At 44.0% G+C, this 25,700-nt stretch overlaps 3 protein-coding genes across 4 annotated transcripts; 2 read left to right on the top strand and 1 right to left on the bottom strand.

The window, feature by feature from the left end:
- Positions 1-1,827: 1,827 nt before the first annotated feature.
- LOC107319225 (trypsin I-P1) lies at positions 1,828-5,776 on the top strand. 2 transcript variants are annotated; one of them, XM_085522983.1, is made up of 6 exons: positions 1,828-1,867; positions 2,579-2,722; positions 3,215-3,242; positions 3,788-4,045; positions 4,811-4,943; positions 5,544-5,776. In XM_085522983.1, the coding sequence occupies exons 1-6, from the start codon at positions 1,828-1,830 to the stop codon at positions 5,691-5,693; spliced, it is 753 nt and encodes a 250-aa protein (XP_085379109.1). In that variant the 3' UTR covers positions 5,694-5,776. The 2 variants fall into 2 exon arrangements, with proteins under 2 accessions (XP_085379109.1, XP_085379113.1); XM_085522987.1 differs by having other exon boundaries at positions 3,788-4,041; positions 4,807-4,943.
- Positions 5,777-7,698: 1,922 nt separating this feature from the next.
- LOC107319263 (trypsin I-P1) lies at positions 7,699-14,695 on the bottom strand. The gene is made up of 6 exons (XM_015873961.3): positions 14,614-14,695; positions 10,915-11,001; positions 10,013-10,178; positions 9,214-9,467; positions 8,548-8,684; positions 7,699-7,953 (listed from the first exon to the last, which is right to left on the bottom strand). The coding sequence occupies exons 2-6, from the start codon at positions 10,952-10,954 to the stop codon at positions 7,804-7,806; spliced, it is 747 nt and encodes a 248-aa protein (XP_015729447.2). The 5' UTR covers positions 10,955-11,001; positions 14,614-14,695; the 3' UTR covers positions 7,699-7,803.
- Positions 14,696-18,012: 3,317 nt separating this feature from the next.
- Positions 18,013-22,286, top strand: LOC107319244 (trypsin II-P29). The gene is made up of 4 exons (XM_085523015.1): positions 18,013-20,099; positions 20,747-21,000; positions 21,311-21,441; positions 22,039-22,286. The coding sequence occupies exons 2-4, from the start codon at positions 20,871-20,873 to the stop codon at positions 22,186-22,188; spliced, it is 411 nt and encodes a 136-aa protein (XP_085379141.1). The 5' UTR covers positions 18,013-20,099; positions 20,747-20,870; the 3' UTR covers positions 22,189-22,286.
- The last annotated feature ends 3,414 nt before the right edge of the window (positions 22,287-25,700 follow it).

The raw sequence follows: 25,700 nt of genomic DNA on the forward strand, positions 1-25,700 counted from the left end.
TACAGTCAGGGTGACGGAGCACTGGAACAGGCTGCCCAGGGAGGTGGTGGAGTCTCCTGCTCTGGAGATATTTAAGACCCGCCTGGACACCTACCTGTGTGACATGGAGTAGGGAGCCTGCTTTGGCAGTGGGGTTGGACTCGATGATCTCTAGAGGTCCCTTCCAACCCCTACAATTCTGTGATTCTGTGATTCTGTGAGTGTTCATATAAAAGATGTGAGATACAACAGTATGCAACATTGCGATTTTCAGGAACTAGTTGCTTACTACAAAAGAAAAGAATAACAACAACAACTCAAATTACTCAGATGTCACTCCCAAAGTAGCCACCACAGTGTTTGTTTGGCTTAGTGCATGTGTCATAAAACAGAATTCCCAAAGCTTTCACAGGCCAGTGCAATCTCTTGTAATAAGCCCTAAATGGCAACTGAACATGGTAAAAATGATCTCTAAAGAAGAGGCAGAAGTGTGTAAGCAAGTCAGTATGTGAGAGACAATGCTGTCCCAGTACTTTCCTCATTGTGTTTTGTTTTCCTGATACAAGCAGTGAGGAAATCATAGCCCTGATGTTGTTGTACAGAGCAAAACAGTGCTCCCTGGTTGCAAGGAACGGTGTGCTATGCTCCTCGCTGAACAGCTCATAGAGTCAGAAGAGCACAGGTTTCCAGGGTGTGTAAGGCCCACAGAAGTGATATGTGGAGATGTGAGTCTTTCAGAAATGGCTTTTGGACTGGATTAACTGCAAGAAGCAACTGAACTTAACTTTGTCTGCCTGCCAGAGAAGAAGAGTGTTGAGCCCATGATGAAAAAAAAAGGTGAAACTGGTTCCAGAGCAAAAAGGTTTCCCGGATCTTGTACTTTACACACTTTCCAGCAATGAACCTCCATCCTGATCAATCTGTATGCCGCTTCAGTTATGATAAAGACCGATTTTAACCAAGCTCCCCTATTCCAACCCCATTCTTAAGGATGTGCCCAAATGTGTACATAAAAGAAGTCTGTATTGCACAGATGCTCCTATCCATGAAAAGGAGGACATCTAATATGAGGCCATATGATCTGTATCTGTAATGTTTGAATTCCTGCAAAGTGAGTCTACTCTGTAGCATATCCAATTATTTATCTCCGTTCGTCGTCTTCTGCTCACTTCCTTCTCTAATATTGGTGGCCCTGATTCTATTCATTTACTGAGTTTATATTTTTGGATGAATATTTCAAATTGCTTACAACAGTCTCTCTCTATCCCAGTGGATTTTCTGTTTTTATTTCTCATTTATTTAAGGAATAAATTTACATTTGAAGGGAATAAAATTTGATCCTATTGAAAAGTAGGAGATGCTGTTGCTTTCCTTCCATATGATGGAAAACAAATTTATTAAAAGCAGACCTTGAAAATGATAGAAATTATGTACATTCAACAAATGTACAGTATCTTTTAATCCACTACATACAGCGTTCAGCTTCTGGATAAATCCTTCTTTCTTATTTATGACAGCGCCAGCACAGAGAGATCTCAAAGGTTTACTATGAACTGGTGCAATAAGAAACCACTCATCTTCCAAAAAAATATATACCTCTATTTTGAAAGTTGTTCTTTGGAATAAGTGAAGATAGCTCTGTATCTTAGGAAAGGTTTATGATTAACTGCTATGTTATTTGTAATGACTGTCACTACCTTCTAGTGCCTATGTTTAGATCTTTGAGATTTCCACTGTTATATTTTCCTGCAGAAAACCTTGGGTTAAAGATAAGCCATTTCAGAGAATATATTTCTTGCAGCTCCCGTTGCCAGTCCACCAGTCTGGGATCGAGGCTGTGTCAAGATCATGAAATACTTACTGCTTCTCGCCTTCGTGGGTGTGGCTGGTGAGTGCACTTTTACTTCTGCTTTTGCTGTTTAAAATGAAACTCATTCCTGAGGAATTCTGGAGCACAGTCTGTCGTGAAAAGTTAAAGCTGAGTTTACATTTGCAAAAGGCGTAAGATAGAGCGCTTCCACTTCTACTTACTACTAACTATCCATACAGAATACCTTCTTTCACCAAACATGAATGCCTTCCTTGTTCTTGAACCAAGGATAATAAAATGCCTACAGAGGTTAAAAAAAAAAAAAAAAGACTACATATATTCTTGTCTCCTCCACCAAAAATGAATTAGAACGTACCTCTTACTCAGAAAGTCCTGAAGCTGCTGTAAATTCTTTGAATATGAAGGAGTGTTCCAAGGGAATATCACTGACGATTTGTCACGTAATTTCATTGTCTGCTGTTCACCGCAACAAGAGACAAGATTCTGGGATAGACAAACCATTCATCTTAGCCAACAACAGCATTTCTATATTATTAAGATCACTGCGGAAACAGCATCCAGGGCTTTAGACACAAATAGACAGGCTGCTAACCTAAACTCAATCAGCTCATCTTAGAGAGAAGGGAACAAATATCTCTTAGAGCTGATCATAATTTTCTATTGTGTATTTTTGTAGAGCCAGAGCTTCTACGTGAGTTGTTTCAGTCAGTGACTGACCAAAGAGTTCCTTATGCCGGATGTTAACCTCTGCAATTCCTTATTTTGCAGTTGCCCTCCCCATCAGCGATGGGGACGATGACAAGATTGTGGGAGGCTACAACTGTGCAAAGAACGCTGTACCCTACCAGGTGTCTCTGAATTCTGGGTATCACTTCTGCGGAGGTTCTCTCATCAGCAGCCAATGGGTGCTGTGTCACGGGTTACTTAGATTTACCTATGCCCGTGACAGGGGAAGCCACCCCGTGGGCCCCCCTCCCGGGGCCCGGAAAGGAGGGAAAAAAGGGAGTGGGATAAAACAGCGGCAATCTAAGGAGGAAAAACTTATTTTACTAAATATGATACCGAAATACAAGATAACACAATATAATATAATTGAGGCTAACAAATTGAACGAAACAGAGAGAGAGAGAGTCCCCGAAAACCGAGAGGCCTACTGTGAACTCTAGGCGACACGGCTGGAACGCTTCCCCCTCTCCGAGAAGTTCGAGAGAAGAAGGAGGGCACTCCAGCCTGGGAACGAGATTATACAGCGTCCTGGTCCCGTGACTTATCATTAACCCTGTTGTTCTCTGGGATATGTAGTCTTCTTCTGTGGACTGCACATTCAATAGAAGTATCCATACTTTACATGATGTTATGATGTGGAATACTGATACTGATAGCAAAATTACAAAACCATGACAGTGCTGTCAGCTGCTCACTGCTACAAGTCGTGAGTGGAAAACATACATTCCATAACCTACCTCATTTCTTCAGATCACTTTTAACAGGAACGTAGAGCTGAGAGATACGGGTATACAAATAACCCAGTTCTCACAGAAGACAATTGAGAAATGAGTGGTCATTCAGAAAGGTGGGCTGTTACATCAGAAGAGGTTTGCCCCTTCTGCAAATGTTTTTCTGAATGCAGAGTACTCTCTGAAACGACAACATGGTCATCTAGCAAGGTATGAGTGTGGTCTCTTAGAAACTGCATTAGTTCGTTAAAACCTAATTAGAGTAGAGTAGGAAGAGGAATGACCTCATGGTGGTACCAGTTTGTCTTCCAGAACGTTTCTACTAGTCACAAAACAATCCTTCACAAATTCACCACCAGAACTGAAAATAAGATCTCAGTGTGGCTCCCTGGAATTTGTTGAAGGACAAGAAAAGTACCCAGCATGAAAAGAGTTAATAGATACAGTGACTGATAGACAGCTTTCTCATACCCATGATGGCTGTGGCAGTAAAGTAAATGACATTCCTCCTTTTTTCCAGTTCCATCCAAGTGAAGCTTGGTGAATACAACCTGGCATCCCAAGACGGCAGCGAGCAGACCATTAGCTCAGCTAAAGTCATCCGTCACTCTGGCTACAATTCCGAAACGCTCAACAACGATATCATGCTCATCAAACTTTCCAGACCAGCCACACTCAACTCCTATGTCAACACAGTTCCTCTGCCTACCAGCTGTGTGACCACTGGAACATCGTGCCTGATCTCCGGATGGGGCAACACACTCAGCAATGGCAGTGAGTGCTGGGTGGGAACGGATAGCATCCTGAGGACCCTGGAGATAGTCTAAGACCCCACAATTAAGCCTAAACAGTACAGGGTAAAGAAAAGAGAAGTGCTGCAGGGCAAGCCTTCTTGGCGAAGCATTTTAAATGATCAGCCCATGCAGGACAACAATCATTCCGCTGCCCAGACAGCAAGACTTTCTAAGATCTGTAATCTTGTTCTGTCTTGGGAAGATGGCATTATTTAAGTCATTTAAGTACCCCTTGCTAAGATGTCCACATTGCTGCACATCTTGAGTCCTGGCACTATCAGCTATTCAGGTCCAAGCACGAGTGATTTAATTAGCGGAGTTCTGAGAATATCACAAAAACATGTGAATGTGGATCTAAAACTGCTTCAGAAGAGCTCCACACTCTCCCACTGATGGTTAGAGGTGTTGGTAGAGACCAGTTTCTAATACTCTGACCAAAATAAACCTGCACCAGAAGAGGGGGTAGTTTGCCTGAGGCACAAGATTTCTTCCCCATATGATCTGAAAGAGGAGTTCTTACTTCCAAAGCCACCATCTGATTACTTTCTAGACATAGGGTAGAACAGAGGGCCCGTGGCTTGAATTTGTCTCATCTAAACACATAGAGCTACAGCTTAAAAGACAAATGAGAACTGCTAAATCAGTGTGTCCAGCAATGACTTTTCTGTAATGAAAGATGCTTTTTTTCCAGGCTCTGAAATTACAGCAGATACACCAACAATAATTTCTCTTTGTTTTCTTGTAGATAGATACCCAGATATCTTGCAGTGCCTGAATGCCCCTGTACTCTCCTCAAGCCAGTGCAGCAGCGCTTACCCTGGTCGAATTACCAGTAACATGATCTGCATAGGATACCTGAATGGAGGAAAGGACTCCTGCCAGGTAAAACATCTGCCACTCCTACCTGTTCCTATCCTGTCTTCCCCTAGCAGGGGATGATGCCACATGACAGACACTCAGTGGCATGTTTGAAACCATTTTTCTGACTAGCCATGGAGCCTTAGAGTAGAGGTTGCTTATTTAGGTGATGTAGCAACTGAACAGATCAATACAAAGGGAAAGGTGTGATGACAAAAGGATTGGCACAACAGAGAAGTGCCATATGGGAAGGGAAAAAATTCCTCACTAGCATCTGAAGATTCCAGATTTGCAGGAAAAGCTTCACCATGGAGGGATCTCTAGAAAAAGAGTCTTTCTAAGAGGCAGTCATCACTTAAATGAGGTCTAAGTGAGATGCAGCCAGGCTCCAGCCTTTCTTCATACACAGCTGAATTATCATCACCTTTGCTCGCAGGGCTAACTGGGTCCTTTGTCCAGGTTCTCAGTCACCGGTTCCACCCATTACTTTACACTGTCCATACACTTGGTCATTTTTCCACTCTGTGGATCCCTTTCAATTTGTTTGTTTGATTATGATATGGAATATGGCTTCTTGCTGATGCTGATAACGCTTGCTGAGCACCTGTATCTTTATTTGCACAGGAGGATTCTGGTGGTCCAGTAGTCTGCAACGGACAGCTTCAGGGTATTGTTTCCTGGGGCTATGGATGTGCACAAAAAGGTTATCCTGGTGTTTACACTAAGGTTTGCAATTATGTTTCCTGGATTCAATCAACCATGTCTTCCAACTGAGACACTCATTTTACCTGACCTGTTTTTCCTCCTCCTCGTTTCCTTCTGCTTTGGAACAAAATGTACAAAAACTAACAAAAAATAAACATTTTCTGGTAGCCCTACTTTGTGCAGAGTTCTGATGCTTTCTTCCATGTGTTATCACAGGTATCAACAGAAATAGAAACTCAAGCGAACTCGGGAGGTGGGATATAGTAGTATGCAACCTGATGTGAAATCTCCTTCTGGAAAATATAGATTTCTTTCTTTTTTTTTTTTTTTTTTCCTGAAATTGCTTACACAGTCCAGCTTTCTTCTGAATGAAGCATAAGTTTTATGTGTGCTATATCTCTTTCTTTATGCCTCATACCTATGTCATTGCTACAGCCTGTTAAGCTGTAAGACAATCTATGTCCATTCAGTTTACCCCTTCTGGGTAAAAATTCCTAGATCACATGCTTGATTTGTCTGTTGCATGGAGCATACTGTGAACAAAAATAATGTCAATTTCTAACACCACCTTGGAGCTAGAGGGTTTTCTTCCCAGACTTTCTGATGACAAGCAGTAGGTAAAACACTGGTGTGATATCAACCTGTGCCGCATGTGCTTCCATAGTGTCAAATTCCATTCCATCCTTATCCGGTACAAGTACAGAAAGGGAACAACTTTGTTATCTTCCTTTTCATTGTTGAGTCTATCAGAGGTGTAAATACTGTTCCAACCATATGAGAAGGGTGAGCCCATAAGAACATTTCAACAATTTGAATACCAAGTTTGACATTTAATCTCAAAATCGGAATTTCTTCTTTGCCTACAGGAGGCATTGAGCATTGGAGTAGACAGAAGCAGAGGACGGGGACCATATAAAATAAATGTCTCCCTTGTGTGTGTGGGAATCGGCTCACTGCACATCAGGTAACAAATTTGATTTTTGTGGAACAATACCAAGCAAGAATATTCAAGTCTCCACTCGCACAGGTTGTGGAGGGAAAACCTGTGACTTTCAACAGCTCCCTGCTAAGAACTCTGTCTCCTGGTCCAGGCAGACAGAAGGGAAGGATGATTTTTCCAGAAGAAAAGAAAGCCATGAAGAAAGATGCTGAGAAGGAATTCAACAATGACTTTCAGAGCAGCAAGACACCATGCTATGCTCTGATCTTGTTTGCATATTGTAATTTTTCCTGGCTCAGATACCTATTAATTATCTAAGAGGTATATCAGCAACAAAGCATCTGAAAGAGCTGAGCATTTAAAAGTGGTATTTGTTGCTTTGCGCCCCACTTCTCTCCACTCCCTTTTTTTGTCCTAATTTTCTCACATTTTTTCCTTATTAGCTCTCCTTTTTTTTTTTTTTTTTTTTTTTTTTTTTTTTTTCCCAGAAGACAGCGGCACAGCCCATGGGCAACTTTGGAAGTTTTTTCATGGACTCTCAGGGCTGACTGGGGCAACTGGAATTGAAATCGAAAGCCAAGGAACATCACTGTTCTTTGACTATTCCTGGAAAACGAATGCCCAGCATGTCCAATGAGCAAAGTGGTATGGAGAGTAGCCCCAGCAATTTAGTAAAATAGCCTTGGTAGGTCACAGTACTGGCACATGAGAACAAGCCCTAGCAAGAGCTTGCCTTCATTCCCCAGTTAGAGCTCTCAGTCATTTTGCACTAGGAAATGTTCAGTCTAATGACGGTGGGTTGGGGAAGATCAGGAGTGCTTGTTTTGCTGCCTGCTGTTTTCTGTAATAGAAGGACGTTGCCTCTGTAGCTCACCACACTCTTTCAGCTGCTTTATGTGGATGTGTAGCATTTGACTACGTGATTATAAACAGAAAATATCTTCTACCCCAAAATGCTTGTACATAACCGACTGAAGGACTCCTGAAGTTGAGGCTAAAAAGAGTTCCAAGATTCTTCCAGTTGAGAGACACTACAAATATTAGATAGATCCATAGATAGACAGATATTGATACTACTTGTCTGTGTTCCCCAATTGATAAACAATGGAAAAAAGAATCAGAACTCTGCACAAAGTAAGGCTACCAGAAAATGTTTATTTTTTGTTAGTTTTTGTACATTTTGTTCCAAAGCAGAAGGAAACGAGGAGGAGGAAAAACAGGTCAGGTAAAATGAGTGTCTCAGTTGGAAGACATGGTTGATTGAATCCAGGAAACATAATTGCAAACCTTAGTGTAGACACCAGGATAACCTTTTTGTGCACATCCATAGCCCCAGGAAACAATACCCTGAAGCTGACCATTGCAGACTACTGGACCACCAGAATCCCCCTGTGCAGATAAAGATACAGGTGCTCAGCAAGCGTTATCAGCAAGAAGCCACATTCCATATCATAATCAAACAAACAAATTGAAAGGGATCCACAGAGTGGAAAAATGACCAAGTGTATGGACAGTGTTAAGTAATGGGTGGAACTGGTGACTGAGAACCTGGACAAAGGACCCAGTTAGCCCTGCGAGCAAAGGTGATGATAATTCAGCTGTGTATGAAGAAAGGCTGGAGCCTGGCTGCATCTCACTTAGACCTCATTTAAGTGATGACTGCCTCTTAGGAAGATTCTTTTTCTAGAGATCCCTCCATGGTGAAGCTTTTCCTGCAAATCTGGAATCTTCAGATGCTAGTGAGGAATTTTTTCCCTTCCCATATGGCACTTCTCTATTGTGCCAGTCCTTTTGTCATCACACCTTTCCCTTTGTATTGATCTGTTCAGTTGCTACATCATCTAAATAAGCAACCTCTACTCTAAGGCTCCATGGCTAGTCAGAAAAATGGTTTCAAACATGCCACTGAGTGTCTGTCATGTGGCATCATCCCCTGCTAGGGGAAGACAGGATAGGAACAGGTAGGAGTGGCAGATGTTTTACCTGGCAGGAGTCCTTTCCTCCATTCAGGTATCCTATGCAGATCATGTTACTGGTAATTTGACCAGGGTAAGCGCTGCTGCACTGGCTTGAGGAGAGTACAGGGGCATTCAGGCACTGCAAGATATCTGGGTATCTAGCTACAAGAAAACAAAGAGAAATTATTGTTGGTGTATCTGCTGTAATTTCAGAGCCTGGAAAAAAAGCATCTTTCTTAACAGAATTAGAAACTGGTCTCGACCCACACCTCTAACTATCAGTGGGAGAGAGTGGAGCTCTTCTGAAGCAGTTTTAGATCCACATTCACATGTTTTTGTGATATTCTCAAAACTCCGCTAATTAAATCACTCGTGCTTGGACCTGAATAGCTGATGATGCCAGGACTCAAGATGTGCAGCAATGTGGACATCTTAGCAGAGGGCAATTAAATGACTTAAATAATGCCATCTTCCCAAGACAGAACAAGATTACAGATCTTAGAAAGTCTTGCTGTCTGGGCAGCGGAATGGTTGTTGTCCTGCATGGACTGATCATTTAAAATGCTTCGCCAAGAAGGCTTGCCCTGCAGCACTTCTCTTTTCTTTACCCTGTACTGTTTAGGCTTAACTGTGGGGTCTTAGACTATCTCTAGGGTCCTCAGGATGCTATCCGTTCCCACCCAGCACTCACTGCCACTGCTGAGTGTGTTGCCCCATCCGGAGATCAGGCACGATGTTCCAGTGGTCACACAGCTGGTAGGCAGAGGAACCGTGTTGACATAGGAGTTGAGTGTGGCTGGTCTGGATAGTTTGATGAGCATGATATCGTTGTTGAGCGTGTTGGAATTGTAGCCAGAGTGACGGATGACTTTAGCTGAGCTAATGGTCTGCTCGCTGCCGTCTTGGGATGCCAGGTTGTATTCACCAAGCTTCACTTGGATGGAACTGGAAAAAAGGAGGAATGTCATTTACTTTACTGCCACTGGCATCATGGGTATGAGAAAGCCGTCTATCAGTCACTGTATCTATTAACTCTTTTCATGCTGGGTACTTTTCTTGTCCTTCAACAAATTCCAGGGAGCCACACTGAGATCTTATTTCCAGTCCTGGTGGTGAATTTGTGAAGGATTGTTTTGTGACAAGTAGAAACTTTCTGGAAGACAATCTGATACCACCATGAGGTCATTCCTCTTCCTACTCTACTCTAATTAGGTTTTAACGAACTAATGCAGTTTCTAAGAGACCACACTCATACCTTGCTAGATGACCATGTTGTCATTTCAGAGAGTACTCTGCATTCAGAAAAACATTTGCAGAAGGGGCAAACCTCTTCTGATGTAACAGCCCACCTTTCTGAATGACCACTCATTTCTTAATTGTCTTCTGTGAGAACTGGGTTATTTGTATACCCGTATCTCTCAGCTCTACGTTCCTGTTAAAAGTGATCTGAAGAAAAGAGGTAGGTTATGGAATGTATGTTTTCCACTCACGACTTGTAGCAGTGAGCAGCTGACAGCACCCATTGGCTGCTGATGAGAGAACCTCCGCAGAAGTGATACCCAGAATTCAGAGACACCTGGTAGGGTGCAGCGTTCCTTGCACAGCTGTAGCCTCCCACAATCTTGTCATCATCCCCATCGCTGATGGGGAGGGCAACTGCAAAATAAGAAATTGCAGAGGTTAACATCCGGCATAAGGAACTCTTTGGTCAGTCACTGACTGAAACAACTCACGTAGAAGCTCTGGCTCTACAAAAATACACAATAGAAAGTTATGATCAGCTCTAAGAGATATTTGTTCCCTTCTTTCTAAGATGAGCTGATTGAGTTTAGGTTAGCAGACTGTCTATTTGTGTCTAAAGCCCGGGATGCTGTTTCTGCAGTGAACTTAATAATATAGAAATGATGTTGTTGGCTAAGATGAATGGTTTGTCTATCCCAGAATCTTGTCTCTTGTTGTGATGAACAGCAGACAATGAAAGTATGAGACAAGTCTGCAGTGATATTCCCTTGGAACATTCCTCCATAATCAAAGAGTTTACAGCAGCTTCAGGACTTCCTGAGTAAGAGGTATGTTGTAATTCATTTTTGGTGGAAGAGACAAGAATATATGTAGTCTTTTTTTTTAGCTTCAGTAGGCGTTTTAGTATCCTCCGTTGAAGAACCGTGATGACATTTGTGTCTTGTGAAAGAAGTTATTCTGGGAGGATAGTTAGTAGTCAAAAGAAGTATAAGCGCTCTATCTATCTATCTATCTATCTATCTATCTATCTATCTAACGCCTTTTGCAAATGTAAACTCAAGTTCAACTTTTCACGACAGTCTATGCTCCAGAATTCCTCAGGAATGAGTTTCATTTTAAATAGCAAAAACAGAAGTAGAAATGCACTCACCAGCCACACCCACGAAGGCGAGAAGCAGTAAGTATTTCATGATCTTGACACAGCCTCGATCCCAGACTGGTGGACTGGCAACAGGAGCTGCAAGAAATATATTCTCTGAAATGGCTTATCTTTAACCCAAGGTTTTCTGCAGGAAAATTAAACAGTGGAAAACTCAAAGATCCAAACATAGGCACTAGAAGGTAGCGATAGTCATTACAAATAACGTAACAGTTAATCATAAACCTTTCCTAAGATACAGAGCTGTCTTCACTTATTCCAAAGAACAACTTTCAAAATAGAGGTATATATTTTTTTGGAAGATGGGTGGCTTCTCATTGCACCAGTTCATAGTGAACCTTTGAGATCTCTCTGTGCTGGTGCTGTCAGAAATAAGAAAGCAGGCTTTAACCAGAACCTGAACACTGTATGTAGTGGATTAAAAGATACTGTACATTTGTTGAAGAAATATGTAATTTGTATCAATTTCTTAGGTTTGCTTTTAATAAATTTGTTTTCCATCATATGGAAGGAAAGCAAAATCATCTCCCTCTCTTCAATACTATCATATTTTATTCCCTTCTAAATATTAATTTTTTCTTTAAATAAATGAAAAAGAAGAGCCCCAAATCCACTGGAAAAGAGAGAGACTGTTGTCAGAAATTTGAAATATTCTTCCTAAAATGTAAACTCGTGAAATGAATAGAACTAGGTGTGCCAACAGTAAAGAGAGAAGAGAGCAGAAGAAGACGACGAACGGAGATAAATAAATGGATATGCTACAGATTAGATTCAATTTGCAGGAATTCAACCATTACAGATACAGCTCATATGGCCTCACATTAGATGTCCTCCTTTTCATGAATAGGAGCATTTGTTCGATATAGTCTTTTTTATGTTCACATTTGGGCCCATCCAGAAGTATGTGGTTGGAATAGGGGAGCTTGGTTAAATTCTGTCTTTATCATAACATAAGCAGCACACAGGTTGATCAGGATGGAGGTTCATTCTCTGGCAGGCTGTCAAAGTTAAGTTCAGTTGCTTTTCTCAGTTAATCCAGTCCAAAAGCCATTTCTGAAAGACTCACATCTCCACATACCACTGCTGTTGGCCCTACACACCCTGGAAACCTGTGCTCTTCTGACTCTATGAGCTGTTCAGCCAGAAGCATAGCACACCATTCCTTGCAACCAGGGAGCATTGTTTTGCTCTGTACAACAACCTCAGGGCTATGATTTCATCACTGCTTGAATCAGGCAAAAGAATCACTATGAGAAAAGCACTGGGACAGCATTGTCTCTCATAGACTGACTTGCTTACTCACTTCTGCCTCTTCTTTAGAGATCATTTTTACGACATTCAGTTGCCATCTAGGGATTATTATAAGAGCTTGCACTGGCCTGTGAAAGCTTTGGGAATTCTGTTTTATGACAGAAGTGCTAAGGAAGATAAACACTGTGGTGGCTACTTTGGGAGTGACATCTGAGTAATCTGAGTTGTTGTTGTTATTCTTTTCTCCTGTAGTAAGCTACTAGTTCCTGAAAATCGTGATGTTGAATACTGTTGTAACTCACATCTTTTACATGAACACTCAAAAATAGCTCTTCAAACTCAATAACTTAGTATCTCTTTCCATTTCTCAGCTCCCAGGCATTTTTAGTTTAGGTCAGCAAGTGCTATTGCAAGGCCCTGTGAACATATCAGTAACCTTCTAATTCCAGCAAATAAATGAGGCGGTTATAGACTGGTCACAGCTGTGCACTTCCCATTACCCAGTAGGAAACCAGCCAGATCTTCAGTGGACGTTGTTATCCTGAAGTTCTGCAGTCGCAGTGCTCTATTCCAGTTCTGAAAAAGCAGTTTCTCCCCAGCAGTGCTTTTTCCTGCAAGACTTGAGGTGGCACTGCAGAACAAACAACTGTTTTGAGAGAACTTCTTTGAGAAATAGTTGCTCTCCTTGTGTTTACTCTTCTTTTCCAGAGGAGGAGGAGGCTATGGAAGCTGTAGTTACAGAAACAATTGTACACAGTATGCTTAGAACAGAATTATTTGAGTTGGAAGGGACCTTTAAAGGTCATCCAGTCCAACTGCCCTGCAATAACAACGAACACTTACTGCTGGATAAGGTCTCTTTGAACGTTTCAGGGATGGGCCTGTGCCTGTGCAACACTACCGTTTCTGCAAAAAAACCCACTCTAAATCTCCTATGGTTCAGTTTAAAACAATCTCCCATCAATACTATCCTGTCTGACAGAATATTTTCCATCTGAATCAGTTTGAAAGATTCTACATATTTTCAACAGTTACAGTTAACGCAATGTGTTTGCTTGAAAATTCATGCAGGAAGAAGCTTGGTTTTCACCACAGATCTACTGCTACAGAAGTTGTTCCTATTGGTTTAAGGGAAATGGAAACAGACCTATATAAGTATGTCCCTCACCACGGCATGCTCTCTGGCTTCTGAGGTAGCAGTGAGAATGCAGACAGTTTGGTGCATGGTCTTGTACTTCTTTGGAGCAAGTAAGGCATTAGCTGAGACTTCATGCCTGTTCTGCTGAGGGCACAATGTAGTCTGCTTTTTGACTATGTTTCTTTTGTTTTATTTTTCTCACAGGAGCTAAGATAACCCAAACCTCAAGTCTGGTGCTGGAAGAAGATGAGAATGCTACTCTGAGATGCAGTCAAAATAATAATCATGATTATATGTATTGGTATCTACAGCAGCCAGGGAAGGGCCTGCAATCAATCTATTATTCATATGGAGAAAATCAGGATTATAAGGGTGATGTTCACACTGGATACGAGGCTAAGCGGTTAAGCAAAGAGGACTTTCATTTAGATATTGTGTCTGTAAAGAAGAACCATTCAGCTGTCTATTTCTGTGCCTCCAGTTTGGACACAACACTTCAAAGTCACTTGCTTTCTGTACATAAACTCCTCCTCTCCAGTACCCTCCCTCAGAAGGGAGTAGCTCTCAGCAGAGGATACTGGAATGTAGGCCAGCTGGATCTTCATAGGGCAAAGGTTGCTGAGGAGCTGGACCAAGAGAGGTCAAGCAGGTTCCATTTAATTGCTGAATTCCTCTTTTCTAATCAGCTCTTGATCCTCTGTCACTTCATAACAATCCTGACAGTTTGTTAATCAATCCAGAGATAGAATGATACTCACTGAGCCTGGACAGGCTGTCTTGATCTCAAGAACTGAAATAATTAGAGCCTCAGAAGAACTGGGGTGGTTTGTTACAGTAGTATGCAACCTAAGGTAAAATGATATTCCAGTAAAGTACAGATTTCTGTCTATTCTGAAATTGCTTACATAGTCCAGCTTTCTTCTGAATGAAGCATCAGTTTTATGTGTGCTGCATCTGTTCCTTTTTGCTTCATACCTATGTCATTGCTACAGCCTGTTAAGCTGTAAGACAATCAGTGTCCATTCAGTTTACCCCTTTTTCAATGGTTTGTGGGCTGTTTTGGTCCAGTTTTGTGACTTGTGTGGTGGAAGGATTTCGCAAAATCCACACCTCAGGAAAAGGTAAACAGGGGACCCCAAAATAATTAAAAACTGTGGCAACAATCTTAGGAGAAACAAACTAATATACCGAATATAGTATCGGAATGCAAGATAGCACACTATAATACAATATAGTTAGAATTGAAGCTAATAAAACAAATATAATGAGCATGAGACTGTCCAAAAAGCAGAAGGCCTTACACTGATACTGAAGCGATGTGCGCAGTCGGGACAGGCAGCAGCGAGGAGAAGCGAAGGAGAAGAGTGCCAGGATGAAAAGCCTGTTCAGGTGACCTTGCCAGGAGTTATATCTTATCCTCTCTCTGACCACTAAGCCTCCTCGAGAATGTAGTTCTTCTTCTCCTCCAGGCTTGTAGTTGTAATGTGAGCATTAACACTTTAACTCCTAATGCACTACATGATGCTATGGTGCATTGATTTTTAGGTCTGTCAGACACAAAGAGACACCAGTGTCTTTCGAGGTACGGGTTCTGAAGCAGCATCCCTCCCCACATAGTGTCCTTAATGCACTGAATTACTGTTGAGGTGTAAGCACTCAGTGATGAGTTCCTGATTTTTTCCAAAGCAAGAAACTACTAAGCAATGTCGTCGTGATGTACCGTGAAATCCAACTGCATACTATGCTGGTTCTGAAACAATAAAAGTACCAGTTCATGTACAGTTTTATCCTTTCCACAGCTGTGTTCAGACACAAATCCTGCCCCTTTGCTGGCCCTTGAATCTGCACTGTATTTCCTCGTACCTAGTCTCACGTATCCTCACACCTGCAAGTGCTTACACTCACACAGACACTCACACAGGGACAGTTGCTAGTTCTTAAGTTCACTCACTCTTGTTTCTCCATCTGCTGGTACCTGTGATCTGTGCTCTGGCTCCCGATTATGATCCAGACAGCTGCTCTCCTTGAATCTCTGGGATGAACCTCAAAAGTCTTGAGCTGAAAATAAAGGGGATGAATTTCTAACTTCTTTCCAGTAGGCAGCAATGTTACACAAGTCACTCAAGAAACACTATAGATCTTGTGTTGTGTCTTCCCTATACATCCTTCTCTCCAAGAGCTCACAATCATTTTGTCCTTCGAGAGACAGAAAAGTTGCTCTGAATAAAAATGCTCATCTTGGAACAAGAGATAAACTCTCATGTGTCTGACTCTAGAAGAATGTTGTGCCCAGCAGCACTTGTGCTGTTTTGCCTTGACTCAGAGTTCCTACATAGGATAATCCCTGAATTAGCTCCCATAGTCTCCACGGACTCTTTCTTTCCTGAAATAGTTTGACTGTCCTGGAGCTAAGGTCTGATTTTTGTCAGAAGAAAGGCTGTTTAACAAGTCTGGCACAACAGAACTCGATCAACTGAGCACAACTTTTGTGCCTCCTTTATCTTTTGCTTCTGTCTGACAGAAGTTCAGAGTTGTAAGGTGTAACTGTCTTTCATGGATTAAGAGTACCTCTCCAGCATTTAGGTTTGAATGTAGGTTTAAATTTCCTGGAGTAATGAACTCAGGGGAGATGTCTCAAGTTGCAGCCACTGGTGAAAACAAACTAAAAAATCACTGATTGGGTCTGTGGCTGGTAGGCCCAGATATGCAAATGATGGACAGTGCAACATCCAGACAGAAAATTTTTGGTCTGAAAACACTCCCATCTTTTTGTCATGAGCTCAGAACTCCACTTCTCTGGCAGGCCGGCTCAAGACAGACAAAACTTACAGCCACACAAACACTTGCTTTTGCTTTTAATGACTCAACAATGTTTTCAGATGTAAAACGTGTCTTCTCTGTCCTCCTCCAAAGCTTTATGGGAAAATCAGAAGAAGGGGAGGGGTGTCAGTCTTTCCAGCCTCTCTTGCCTTCCTCATTCTCTTCTGAGACAACTGCTTGTCATCATGCTGGCCATTTTGCTTGCTCTTCTACTTGGTGAGAGACTGCAGATCCATCTGCATTGTGGCTATCCTACTGGCCATGCGGGGCAGGTGCAAGGTGAGGGAACTTTTGCAGCCACTGTCTTTACTTCTTTTCACTTCCTCTAACTCGCTCCTTCAGGCCCTGGAGTGGGATACGCCATCATGCAGTGGCCAGAAGATGCCTTCAAGAGCGCTGGAGAGAGTGTGGACCTCACCTGCTATCAGGATAATTCCATGCTTACACGTGCCTATATGTTCTGGTACCAGCAGCTGTCAAGGAGTAGTCTGAAGTTAATAGTCAGCACTGCTCCATGGCTGCAGAATTCTTATGAGGAAGGTTACAGCGAAGCCAAGTTTGATGTAAGCAGAGAGAACAAACTCTCTGTTATGACTATCAAGAATGTGACATCCAAGGATGCTGCCACATACTTCTGTGCTGTGAGTGATCACACGATGCAGCAAGAGCACTAAGCATTATGACCAAATCCTCAAGCTGCCTGAAGGAGAGGCAAAGCCTCTGTAAAATGGGAGACTGATTGGAGAGGGGCAGAAGAAGAGTGGAGGCAAAACAAGGGCAAAGTTGGGGAATGGAGCCCAGACACGGGAGGGAAGGGGGTCCGGCAAGCAATGCAGCAGCACCTATCTTAAAGACTAAAAGCCTTCAGAAACACAAACCCATAGGACAGTATTAAGAACTGAGGCACTGCTGGCTAACTAATGGCACTTTTGATACTTCTCAGTATTAGTGGTACAGAAGCACAGCCAGGTTCCTGGCCACTAGTTCCCCACAGGCCCAGTGATGGCACTAAGGAGAGTGTGTGGTAAAGTACAAAGCAGGAGGTGAATTCAAGGCTCTTTCGCATACTGCACAGCCAGAGAAAGGAAACCACAATGGCCAGAGCGATGCCTAAGCAGACTTGTGAGTTCCCTAATGCATGCACACACACACGCACACAAACCCTTCTAAGGCTCCCTTTGAGACTATGGGAAGGAGCTGCCTACCCCCGTGGGAAGCGCATATGGTGTTGCAGTCACAGTCCAGTCTGCTCAGAATAATTTCAGGCACCTCAGCAGTGACATGTGGGACACCAATATCACGATCACTCAATGGGGAAGAGCAGCAATAAAGCACACCCACCAGGCATCGCTCTGTGCCCTAGGTCAGGCCTCAGCACACCTGTTTCCTCCCAAAGTCTCAGGAAGTCATGAGTGAAAAACAAGCATCTTCTTTCTTTCATTTTTTTTTTTTCTATACCCCTTAAACCAAAATAATCAGCCACTCTCATGTGCATAAAAGATGTCATAGGGGGCCGGCTGGTCATGCCCTTAGACGTAAAAGTGTCTGTGAGCCTCTCTATGCTACTGGCTTAAACAAGCAAGAGGACACTAGAGGCCTTTTCCCAGGCCAAGGCTGGAGCTTGCAGCTGAAGTCCTGGATTCCAGTTTCTAACTCCTTGATGACAAACATCTAATGACTGTATGTTTCCTAAACCTCTAACCATCTTCCCATTCCCAGGAATGTGGAGCATTCCTGCAGCACAACAGTGCATGAGCACATAGTGCAAACACATCTCACATGGAGGCAAGCGGGTTTATTGCAATGCACAATTCAGAGATCATCCTGCAGATAGACCGATTAAGAGAAGAATTAGGCCATTCTGTTGGATGATGAACAAACTCCACTGAGTTCAGGCTAAAAGCATGACACCTCTCCACCTTCTTCCTCTTTTTAAAGAAGTTATGTCCCTTCATGAATTTCATGAATGGTAAATACTCTCTTCTGCCCACTACAAGTGGACAATCCACAGGACCATTTTCCAGGCTCTTTCCAAAAATTAACTCCGGATGTATACAACTCCATCTGCAAACAGTTATCTTGTTCAATGCAGTGATACTGCAGCAGAGTGTTGGTGGCTCTGGAGGCACTGGAGGAAGGCAGGCCGCTAAATGGAGGGCAGCTGTCTTAGATATTATCACAGGGTAAGCAACGTCAGCTTGCATTCCTAGAAATATGTGTTCCTGATTAAGGTATTATAGTCAGAGGTATCATTGCTGAACTCAGATAAAATAAGTAAATTTGTCCAGGATGATGCAAGGCCCTGGGAAAGTTAAAGCTGGAGAGACCATGTGCTGGCAACGGTAAAGCTCTCCGGGAGCATAAAGGAGAGCAGTTTCTGAGGCTAGTCCTTGTACATGTTGCAGAGCTTGGTGGTGGAAGCACCATGAGTTCCCTCTTCCTGATTCTCTCCTGCCTGGGAGCAGCAGGTACGTTCTCAACGGCTTCTGGTCTCAGCAAAGCTTACCCCACAACCCCTTTCCTCTGCTTCCCTGCCTGCATTTCTCCTTCTCCAATGGCTGAGTTTTCTGCGTTTCTTCTCTTTTCACTTATGTCAGGGACTTGAACCCTCAACCACTGAGAGAGACAGATAAGGTAGGATATGACAGGGGTGTATAAAACTAAGAGGCTCTGGCAGTCTCTTCCCATAAAGGATTTAGGGAGTATCCAGCAAAGGTAGGTAGTTTTGTTGGTTTGCACCAAACAACAGATAATTCCTCTTCCTTCAGGAAAGCTGTGAACCCCTTCCTGCACTACTTTTTGTGTGCAAAAGGTTTACACAGCCTCACAAATTGGGGGGACACATTTGTGTAAATAACTCCCTACAAAAGCTATGAGGTTGAAAGACACCCCACCTGACCAACTAAGGTCAAGTCCCTGAGTTTCTGGAGGCCATGGAGGGTCTGGGGAAGGGCTCCACACCTTCTGCCCTTGGCACCTGTTACTGATAATCAGAGACAGCCTTCCAACCTGCAGCTTCCTTGGGCTGTGGTCTCTGAAGTGGGGTACACACACACTGGGATACATAAGATGATCCATTAGGGTGTGGGAAGAAAACATTAGAACCGTGGTAGTACTTGTACATAACTTGCTAATGAAGGCACGTACATATTTTGCAGGGAGGGACAGGAGTGTTGAAGGGGTTATTGCTGATAGGGGTGTGCGATCAAAAAGGTTGGCTACCACTGTTCTACTGGCTTCAACAAATACATTCTTTCCCACATTCAAATGTGTTCTTTTCTACACTCAAATACATTCTTCCTTATGTTCTTCTCCAGCACCACAGAGTCTTTGTGCTTTCTCTGATTCTTTTGCTACCAGCGTTTCCTTCACCCTTGCTCACTGCTTCTTTCCCACCAGCAGATTAAAATTCTGCCAACATTCTTAACTGCATTTGCCCTCTCCCCGTTTCCACTCTACACAAATGACCACCATGCGCTGTCTACTATGCCACTGCTGTTGCCATCCTGTTCCAATTGTTCCATGGAAGGAACACAGTGAAGCCTGCTCACAGTTAATCTGTGTGGACTTTTGTCAGCCTCTACTCCTTTGATCTCTTCCTGCCTTGAGGTGGTAAAGACAAAGCCTCGCGTTTCAGAGTAGCACAGGAAGAACTCAGCAGGGTCTCTCAGATGTTGCATGAAGACTTGAAGATTCAAACACTTTTGGCTCTTGCTAATTCCTCTGTAGCTCACTGGCTGCTGCTACGCTTGAATAGAATGGAGTCAGGCTTGCTGCTGTGAAACCTAATTCTCTTTCTTTCAGTTGCTTTCCCTGGAGGTGCTGATGATGACAAGATTGTAGGAGGCTACACCTGCCCTAAGCAATCAGTTCCCTACCAGGTGTCCCTGAACTCTGGGTATCACTTCTGTGGAGGTTCCCTCATCAACAGCCAGTGGGTCTTGTCAGCTGCTCACTGCTATAAATCGTAAGTGGGGATTGGGTTGTGTAAACGTATGGGCTCTAGTCAGATCTTGAAAACACATCGGGTCTGGAACTCTGATGCCTCTCGAGAGAAGACAATCCAGGGGGCAGTGCAACACATGATGTACCTGACGACAAAAGGAGAAACACTACCCTCAGTCTCACTGCTTTACGTGATCTTTCCAGTACTCTTGCACTCTTAGCATGATTTTCTGTGCACCCTAACATGCCATTCTGTCTCTGTTTGCATGTCTTTGTGGCTTACCATTATCATTTTGTTCTTTTTCCTTCCTTCAGATCTTCCCCATGAACCTTTCTTTCTCCCAAATTTAGGACATATCGCTGTGCACAGCGAGCACAGTTTAGTGCTCCTCTGCAGCGGAAAGCTTAATCTCCCTTTCTGAAGCATTGCTCTAGGTGTCTGGAGTCATGCAGCCATCCACCACTGCCCCAGCAGTAAGCTGAGGATCTGCAAGGCTTTCCAGACTCAGACTTCCACAAAATCATAAAGTTGCTAGAGATCTGTGATACACTAACCTTTGATTAGGGCAGCACTGTCTTAGTCTCTTTCAAGAGTCTGCATACTCCATGTGCCACGAAGCTGTTCAACCCACGGCTAACTGTAGTTTTTCTCTGCTGGCAATTTTGCAGCCGTATACAAGTGAGGCTGGGAGAGTACAACATCGATGTGCAGGAAGACAGTGAAGTAGTCAGGAGAGCATCAGCCATCATTCGTCACCCTAAATACAATTCAGAAACCCTCAACAATGACATTATGTTGATCAAGTTGGCATCTGCGGTGGAATTCAGTGCTGATGTTCAACCCATAGCTCTGCCCAGCTCCTGTGCCAAGGCGGGGACCGAGTGCCTGATTTCTGGGTGGGGAAACACAGTGACCAATGGCTGTGAGTATCAATATGCTCTGCAAGTAGATGTTTGTAGCCTCTCCTGCTCTACCACCACGTTCATGAGAGCCAAAGCATGTTTCACCCGACTTCTTTCCTTGTTCTGCCTGCAAGGTCATCACACTGCCCTGCTACTGTGCCTCAGTGTACAATGCACTTCAAATTTCCTCCTGTAGCTTAAGGATTTGCTCTACCCTGCTTTGCTGGCAGGCTCTCTCAGATAGGTCTTCAAGTCCTTTTGTTAACTGACAGAGGTCCCTGGTACTGGGTCCCAGGGAAAAAACACATGGTGTCACTACTCTCCCGGCAGACCCTGAACTTCTCCAGTGCCTGAAAGCTCCAATTCTGACTGACCAAGAGTGCCAAGAGGCTTACCCAGGTGATATCACCAGCAACATGTTCTGTGTCGGTTTCCTGGAAGGCGGGAAAGACTCCTGCCAGGTAAGAGTTGATGTTTGTGCAGAGCCCTGGGCCACACAACCCCAGGGTGCCCCAGCCTGTATGGTGTGTTTCAGCACTTGGCAGCATCCTTAGGCCTCCTCATGGAGGAGTGAATGGCTTTGAGTGTGAGGGACCTGAAAGATCCTTGAGCTCCAACTCCCCACCATGGCCAGGCAACGTTGCCGCCAACCAGATCAGCCTGCCCAAGACCCCATCCAACCTGTCCTTGCATGCCTCCAAAGGGACAGGGCATCCACAGCTTGTCTAGATAACCTCTTCCCGTGCCCCACTAGCCTTTGACTAGAGAGGATGCCTCATCATTCAGTGTTCTTCTCTGATACAGTGTCTTTCTGGCATGCTTTGGCTGCAGCATGGACTTCACCAAAAGTAGCAGGTGTAACCACATCTGCTGGGTACATAGTATAGTCACAGTGAATAGTCAGAATCTAGGAGAGTCCAGTAAACAAGAACTGGTTCCTATCTCAGGGTCTCCCTCATTTACCTGTGCATTCCCTAGATTCTTTGGACCAGGTCACAATCTATCCAGGTGAGGTTCTGCTTCTAAATCAGTTCATACCTGTAACTTGTTCTCTCCAGGGTGACTCAGGTGGACCAGTTGTGTGCAATGGAGAATTGCAAGGAATTGTGTCCTGGGGATATGGATGTGCTCAGAAAGGTTATCCCGGAGTTTACACCAAGGTCTGCAATTACATTGACTGGATCCAGGAAACCATTGCAGCCTACTGATACCCAGATGGCCTCCTGGCTCAGTGGCTGCTCCCTTCCTGCCCTATCACCTTCCTCTTAAGAAGGTAATAGCACAAATAAAAATCTTACTTAAATGACCCTTACAGATACTTACTTTGGAGACTGAAGCTCATCAGAGCCAAGTTGGGTTCCCTGCAGCTTTACACCAGGCCCTCCCCAGCCTTCCCTGCTGTTCCAGCTGAGGTGTGCATGCTGGTAGCAGCACTCCAGAGTTGCTGGGCTGCCAGGCATTGAGAGTATGACACTGTGCTACCATCTAAGAAGTCTTCTGAGATGGGCAGAAAAGGAATTTGCTTTAGTCCTGGTCTTACTGAGAAGGGAGCTGTTGGAGCAGGTCCCTGGGTGTGGTCCTACAGCAGCTGAGTTCCCTTTTCTCCTGTTGGAGATGAAATTATCTCCTCACTGTTCCTTTAAAAGGTTTGATGGTAGCCACTGCAGCTATTGTGCTAGGTGGAACAGAGATGAGAAGCCATAAGCACAGTCTGATGGTACCTGTGGCCAGGGGCACTTTCCCCTTCACTTCCTCAGAGACACTGGAGCCAAGATTGCTTGGTCCTCCCAGTGCCTAATAGGTAATGCAGACTAGCTGCAATGGAGAGGTTAACAATGGCAAATAGGTGGCAAGAATTCCAGATGCTTCATAGCACTGTAAAGTGTAGAAGGAAGATTAACTGGAAGGAAGCAGGGAGGGATAGGGTGATTCCCGTTTTAGTGTATGTATTCAATTGGTGTCATCCTTTACATAGTCTGCAGAGAGGGGCTAGCAAGATCTCCCTTGCAAATCCCTGATGCAGTGTGTACTGGGCCACTGCTGGACAATTCTGTCATCTCCAAACCTAGAAGCTGCCTTTTTGCTCTGAGAATCAAGGGTGGAAGAATAAAGGGAGGAATGAGAGGCCAAAGAGGGACTGGGAAGGGTGCAAGATTCTTGCAAGGATGGTGAGGTGGAAAGTTGGGTGATATGCAAAAGCAAGGGAAGCTGGTATAGGTGTAGGAGCTAGTGAGGCTGGAGCAGTGAAATAGCCTGGAGGAGAAGGTGGAACTCACACCACATGAGCAAATGCAGCTGGATTAGAAATGGCATCAATGAACTCTTGGAGATGGTGGTGTGAAAGAAAGAGCATAGGACTGGGTAGACAAAGATTCTGCAATGGCAAGCCCAAGGAGGAAGGGTTTTTGCAAGAAGAATTGTCTGCAGATATCTGGGCACAGAGAAACTTTATGCACCAATACAGCCTACTTAAGGAAACTGGCATCAGGTGCCTTAAATATTCTAAGACTAAAGAGCCATCTGGTATTTGCATGCAGTGACAGCTGACACAATGCTAGTTGGAGCCTGAAGTGCCAAGTATTCCTACCTAGCAGCGGGAATGGACTGTCAGTGCCTTCCATGTCATTTGGCAATGGTCATTTTTTCCTACCAGGACACCAATGCAGACAGCATGGGCAACAAACAGGAGGAGCTGGGAGCCATTGTGTGGCAGGCAAACTATGACTTAGTTGCCATTACTGATATCTGCTGGGATCACTCCCACAGCTGGAGTGCTGCAATGAATGTATATAAGCTCATCAGAAGGGACAGGGCTGTGCAACTCAAGGAGAGTATAAGGAATTTGCTAGCATATGCAGGGAGAAAATCAGAGAGGCTAAAGCTCAGCTTGAGCTTGACCTGGCCACTGTGGTAAAGGACAACAATAAATGTATTTACAAATATATTAACAGTAAGAGGAAGCAAAGGAGAATCTCCATCCTTTACTAGGCGTGGTGGGGAACATGAAAACTGAGGATAAGGAAAAGGCTGAGGTTCTCAGTGCCTTCTGTACATCCATCTGTCTTTAATAGTCAGACCAATTATCCTCAGGGTGAGCACTCAGCCTCCTGTCCTGAAAGTCCAGGGTGTGGAGCAGAATATAAACCTTCACAATTCTGGTGCAAACAGTTAGAGACCTTCTACTTCATCTAGACTGTCGTAAGTCCATTGGGCCAGATGGGATTCACTTGAGATTAATGAAGGAGGAGACAGAGGTGACTACCAAGCTGCTTTCCACTATCTGTCAGCAGTCCTGGTCAACCAGAGAGGTTCCAGATGACTGAAGACTTGCTAATATCGAACTCATCTATAGGAAAGTTTGTAAGGGGAATCTGGGGGACTATAGGCCTGTTAGCCTGACCTCAGTGCCAGGGAAGGTTATGGAACTGATCATCTTGAGTGTAACCTCATGACATGTGCGGGACAGCCAGGGGATGAGGTCCTGCTTGATCAACCTTACCTCTTCATATGACATGGTGATCCACCTAATGAATGAAGGAGAGGCTTTGGAAACAGTTTACCTAGGCTTCAGCAAAGCTCTTGACACTGCCTGCCATAGTATTCTCTTGTGGAAGGTGGCAGCCCCTTGCTTGCACAGGTACACAAGGCGCTGGCTGGATGGCTGGGCCCAGGGAATGGTAGTGAATGGAGTTAAAACCAGATGGTCATAAGTGGTGTTGACCAAAGTTCAGTACTGAGGCCCATCCTGTTTACTGTCTTTACTGGTGATTTGGGTGAGGGAGTTGAGAGCACCCTCAGTAAGTTTCCAGACGACACTGAACTGGGGAGATGTGTTGATACACCTGAGGGCAGGAAGGCCCTGCTGAGGAACGTGGATCAACAGGTTGCAGCCAGTGGGATGAAGTTCAACAAGATCAAGTGTTGGATCCTGCACTATGGTCCCAATAACTGTGTGCAATGCTACCGGCTCAGGACAGAGTTGCTGGCAAGTTGCACAGAGGAAACGGAACTGGGAATCTTGGTAGATGCTTGGCTTAACATGAGCCAGTGGTGTTTTCAGGTGGCCAAGAAGGCCAACAACATCACAGAATGATTTGACAATGGTCATTTTTCCCTAAGAGGACTGGAAAGCTCTCATTTTTGCACCTAGTCTCCAAATCCTGCACAACCCCCCACTAAGCCAGTTCTTATTGATCCCAGCCTTTGTTAAACACTCATCAATAGGAAGACTTTCCCTGCTCCTTTGGTTCTCTTCCATGTAGATGGGAGACCTCAGCCTTCATTGTCGTGTCTCTTCTTATGGTCTATTCCTCGTAAAGGAAGAGATCTCAGTGATTTCCCTGAGGCTTCCTGTTAGATGGGACTACATCTGGTAGCCTAACAGTGGAGTGGATGCCACAGCTCCACACCCCTAGCCCTAGCCAGCAACAAGGCTGAGAATGTATTCTCAGGTGACATACATAAATACTACACATTCATGTATTTGGTGTCAACCACACAAATCAAAACAGGCAGACATACCCACTACTCACACCAACAGAAACAGCACCAATGGCCTCATCTTGGGCATTCTCCTTTTCATGGGTTTTAATGTTTGTGCCTTACGGGCGTCTTTTCTGATCACATTTGCGGAAATTCAGTAGTTTGGGGTCAAAATAAGAGAGCTCAGTTAAAACCTGTCTTCAGCTTAACAACAGAAGAAGCACTCTGGTTGATCAGG

This window comes from Coturnix japonica, chromosome 1 (genome assembly GCF_054131305.1).
Source record: "Coturnix japonica strain WE chromosome 1, WE-NBRP24, whole genome shotgun sequence".
In the NCBI taxonomy this organism is placed as follows: domain Eukaryota; kingdom Metazoa; phylum Chordata; class Aves; order Galliformes; family Phasianidae; genus Coturnix; species Coturnix japonica.

What these genes read in the sequence shown, in the direction of transcription:
- LOC107319244 (XM_085523015.1), top strand. Translation starts at nt 20,871, where the DNA reads ATGTTGATCAAGTTGGCATCTGCGGTGGAATTCAGTGCTGATGTTCAA. An exon ending in AAACACAGTGACCAATGGCT is followed by an intron (nt 21,001 to 21,310) that starts GTGAGTATCAAT and finishes CTCTCCCGGCAG; the next exon opens with ACCCTGAACTTCTCCAGTGC. An exon ending in GCGGGAAAGACTCCTGCCAG is followed by an intron (nt 21,442 to 22,038) that starts GTAAGAGTTGAT and finishes TGTTCTCTCCAG; the next exon opens with GGTGACTCAGGTGGACCAGT.
- LOC107319225 (XM_085522983.1), top strand. Translation starts at nt 1,828, where the DNA reads ATGAAATACTTACTGCTTCTCGCCTTCGTGGGTGTGGCTG. An exon ending in GCTGCTCACTGCTACAAGTC is followed by an intron (nt 3,243 to 3,787) that starts GTGAGTGGAAAA and finishes CCTTTTTTCCAG; the next exon opens with TTCCATCCAAGTGAAGCTTG. An exon ending in GAGGAAAGGACTCCTGCCAG is followed by an intron (nt 4,944 to 5,543) that starts GTAAAACATCTG and finishes TTATTTGCACAG; the next exon opens with GAGGATTCTGGTGGTCCAGT.
- LOC107319263 (XM_015873961.3), bottom strand. Translation starts at nt 10,954, where the DNA reads ATGAAATACTTACTGCTTCTCGCCTTCGTGGGTGTGGCTG. An exon ending in GCTGCTCACTGCTACAAGTC is followed by an intron (nt 9,468 to 10,012) that starts GTGAGTGGAAAA and finishes CCTTTTTTCCAG; the next exon opens with TTCCATCCAAGTGAAGCTTG. An exon ending in CAACACACTCAGCAGTGGCA is followed by an intron (nt 8,685 to 9,213) that starts GTGAGTGCTGGG and finishes GTTTTCTTGTAG; the next exon opens with CTAGATACCCAGATATCTTG.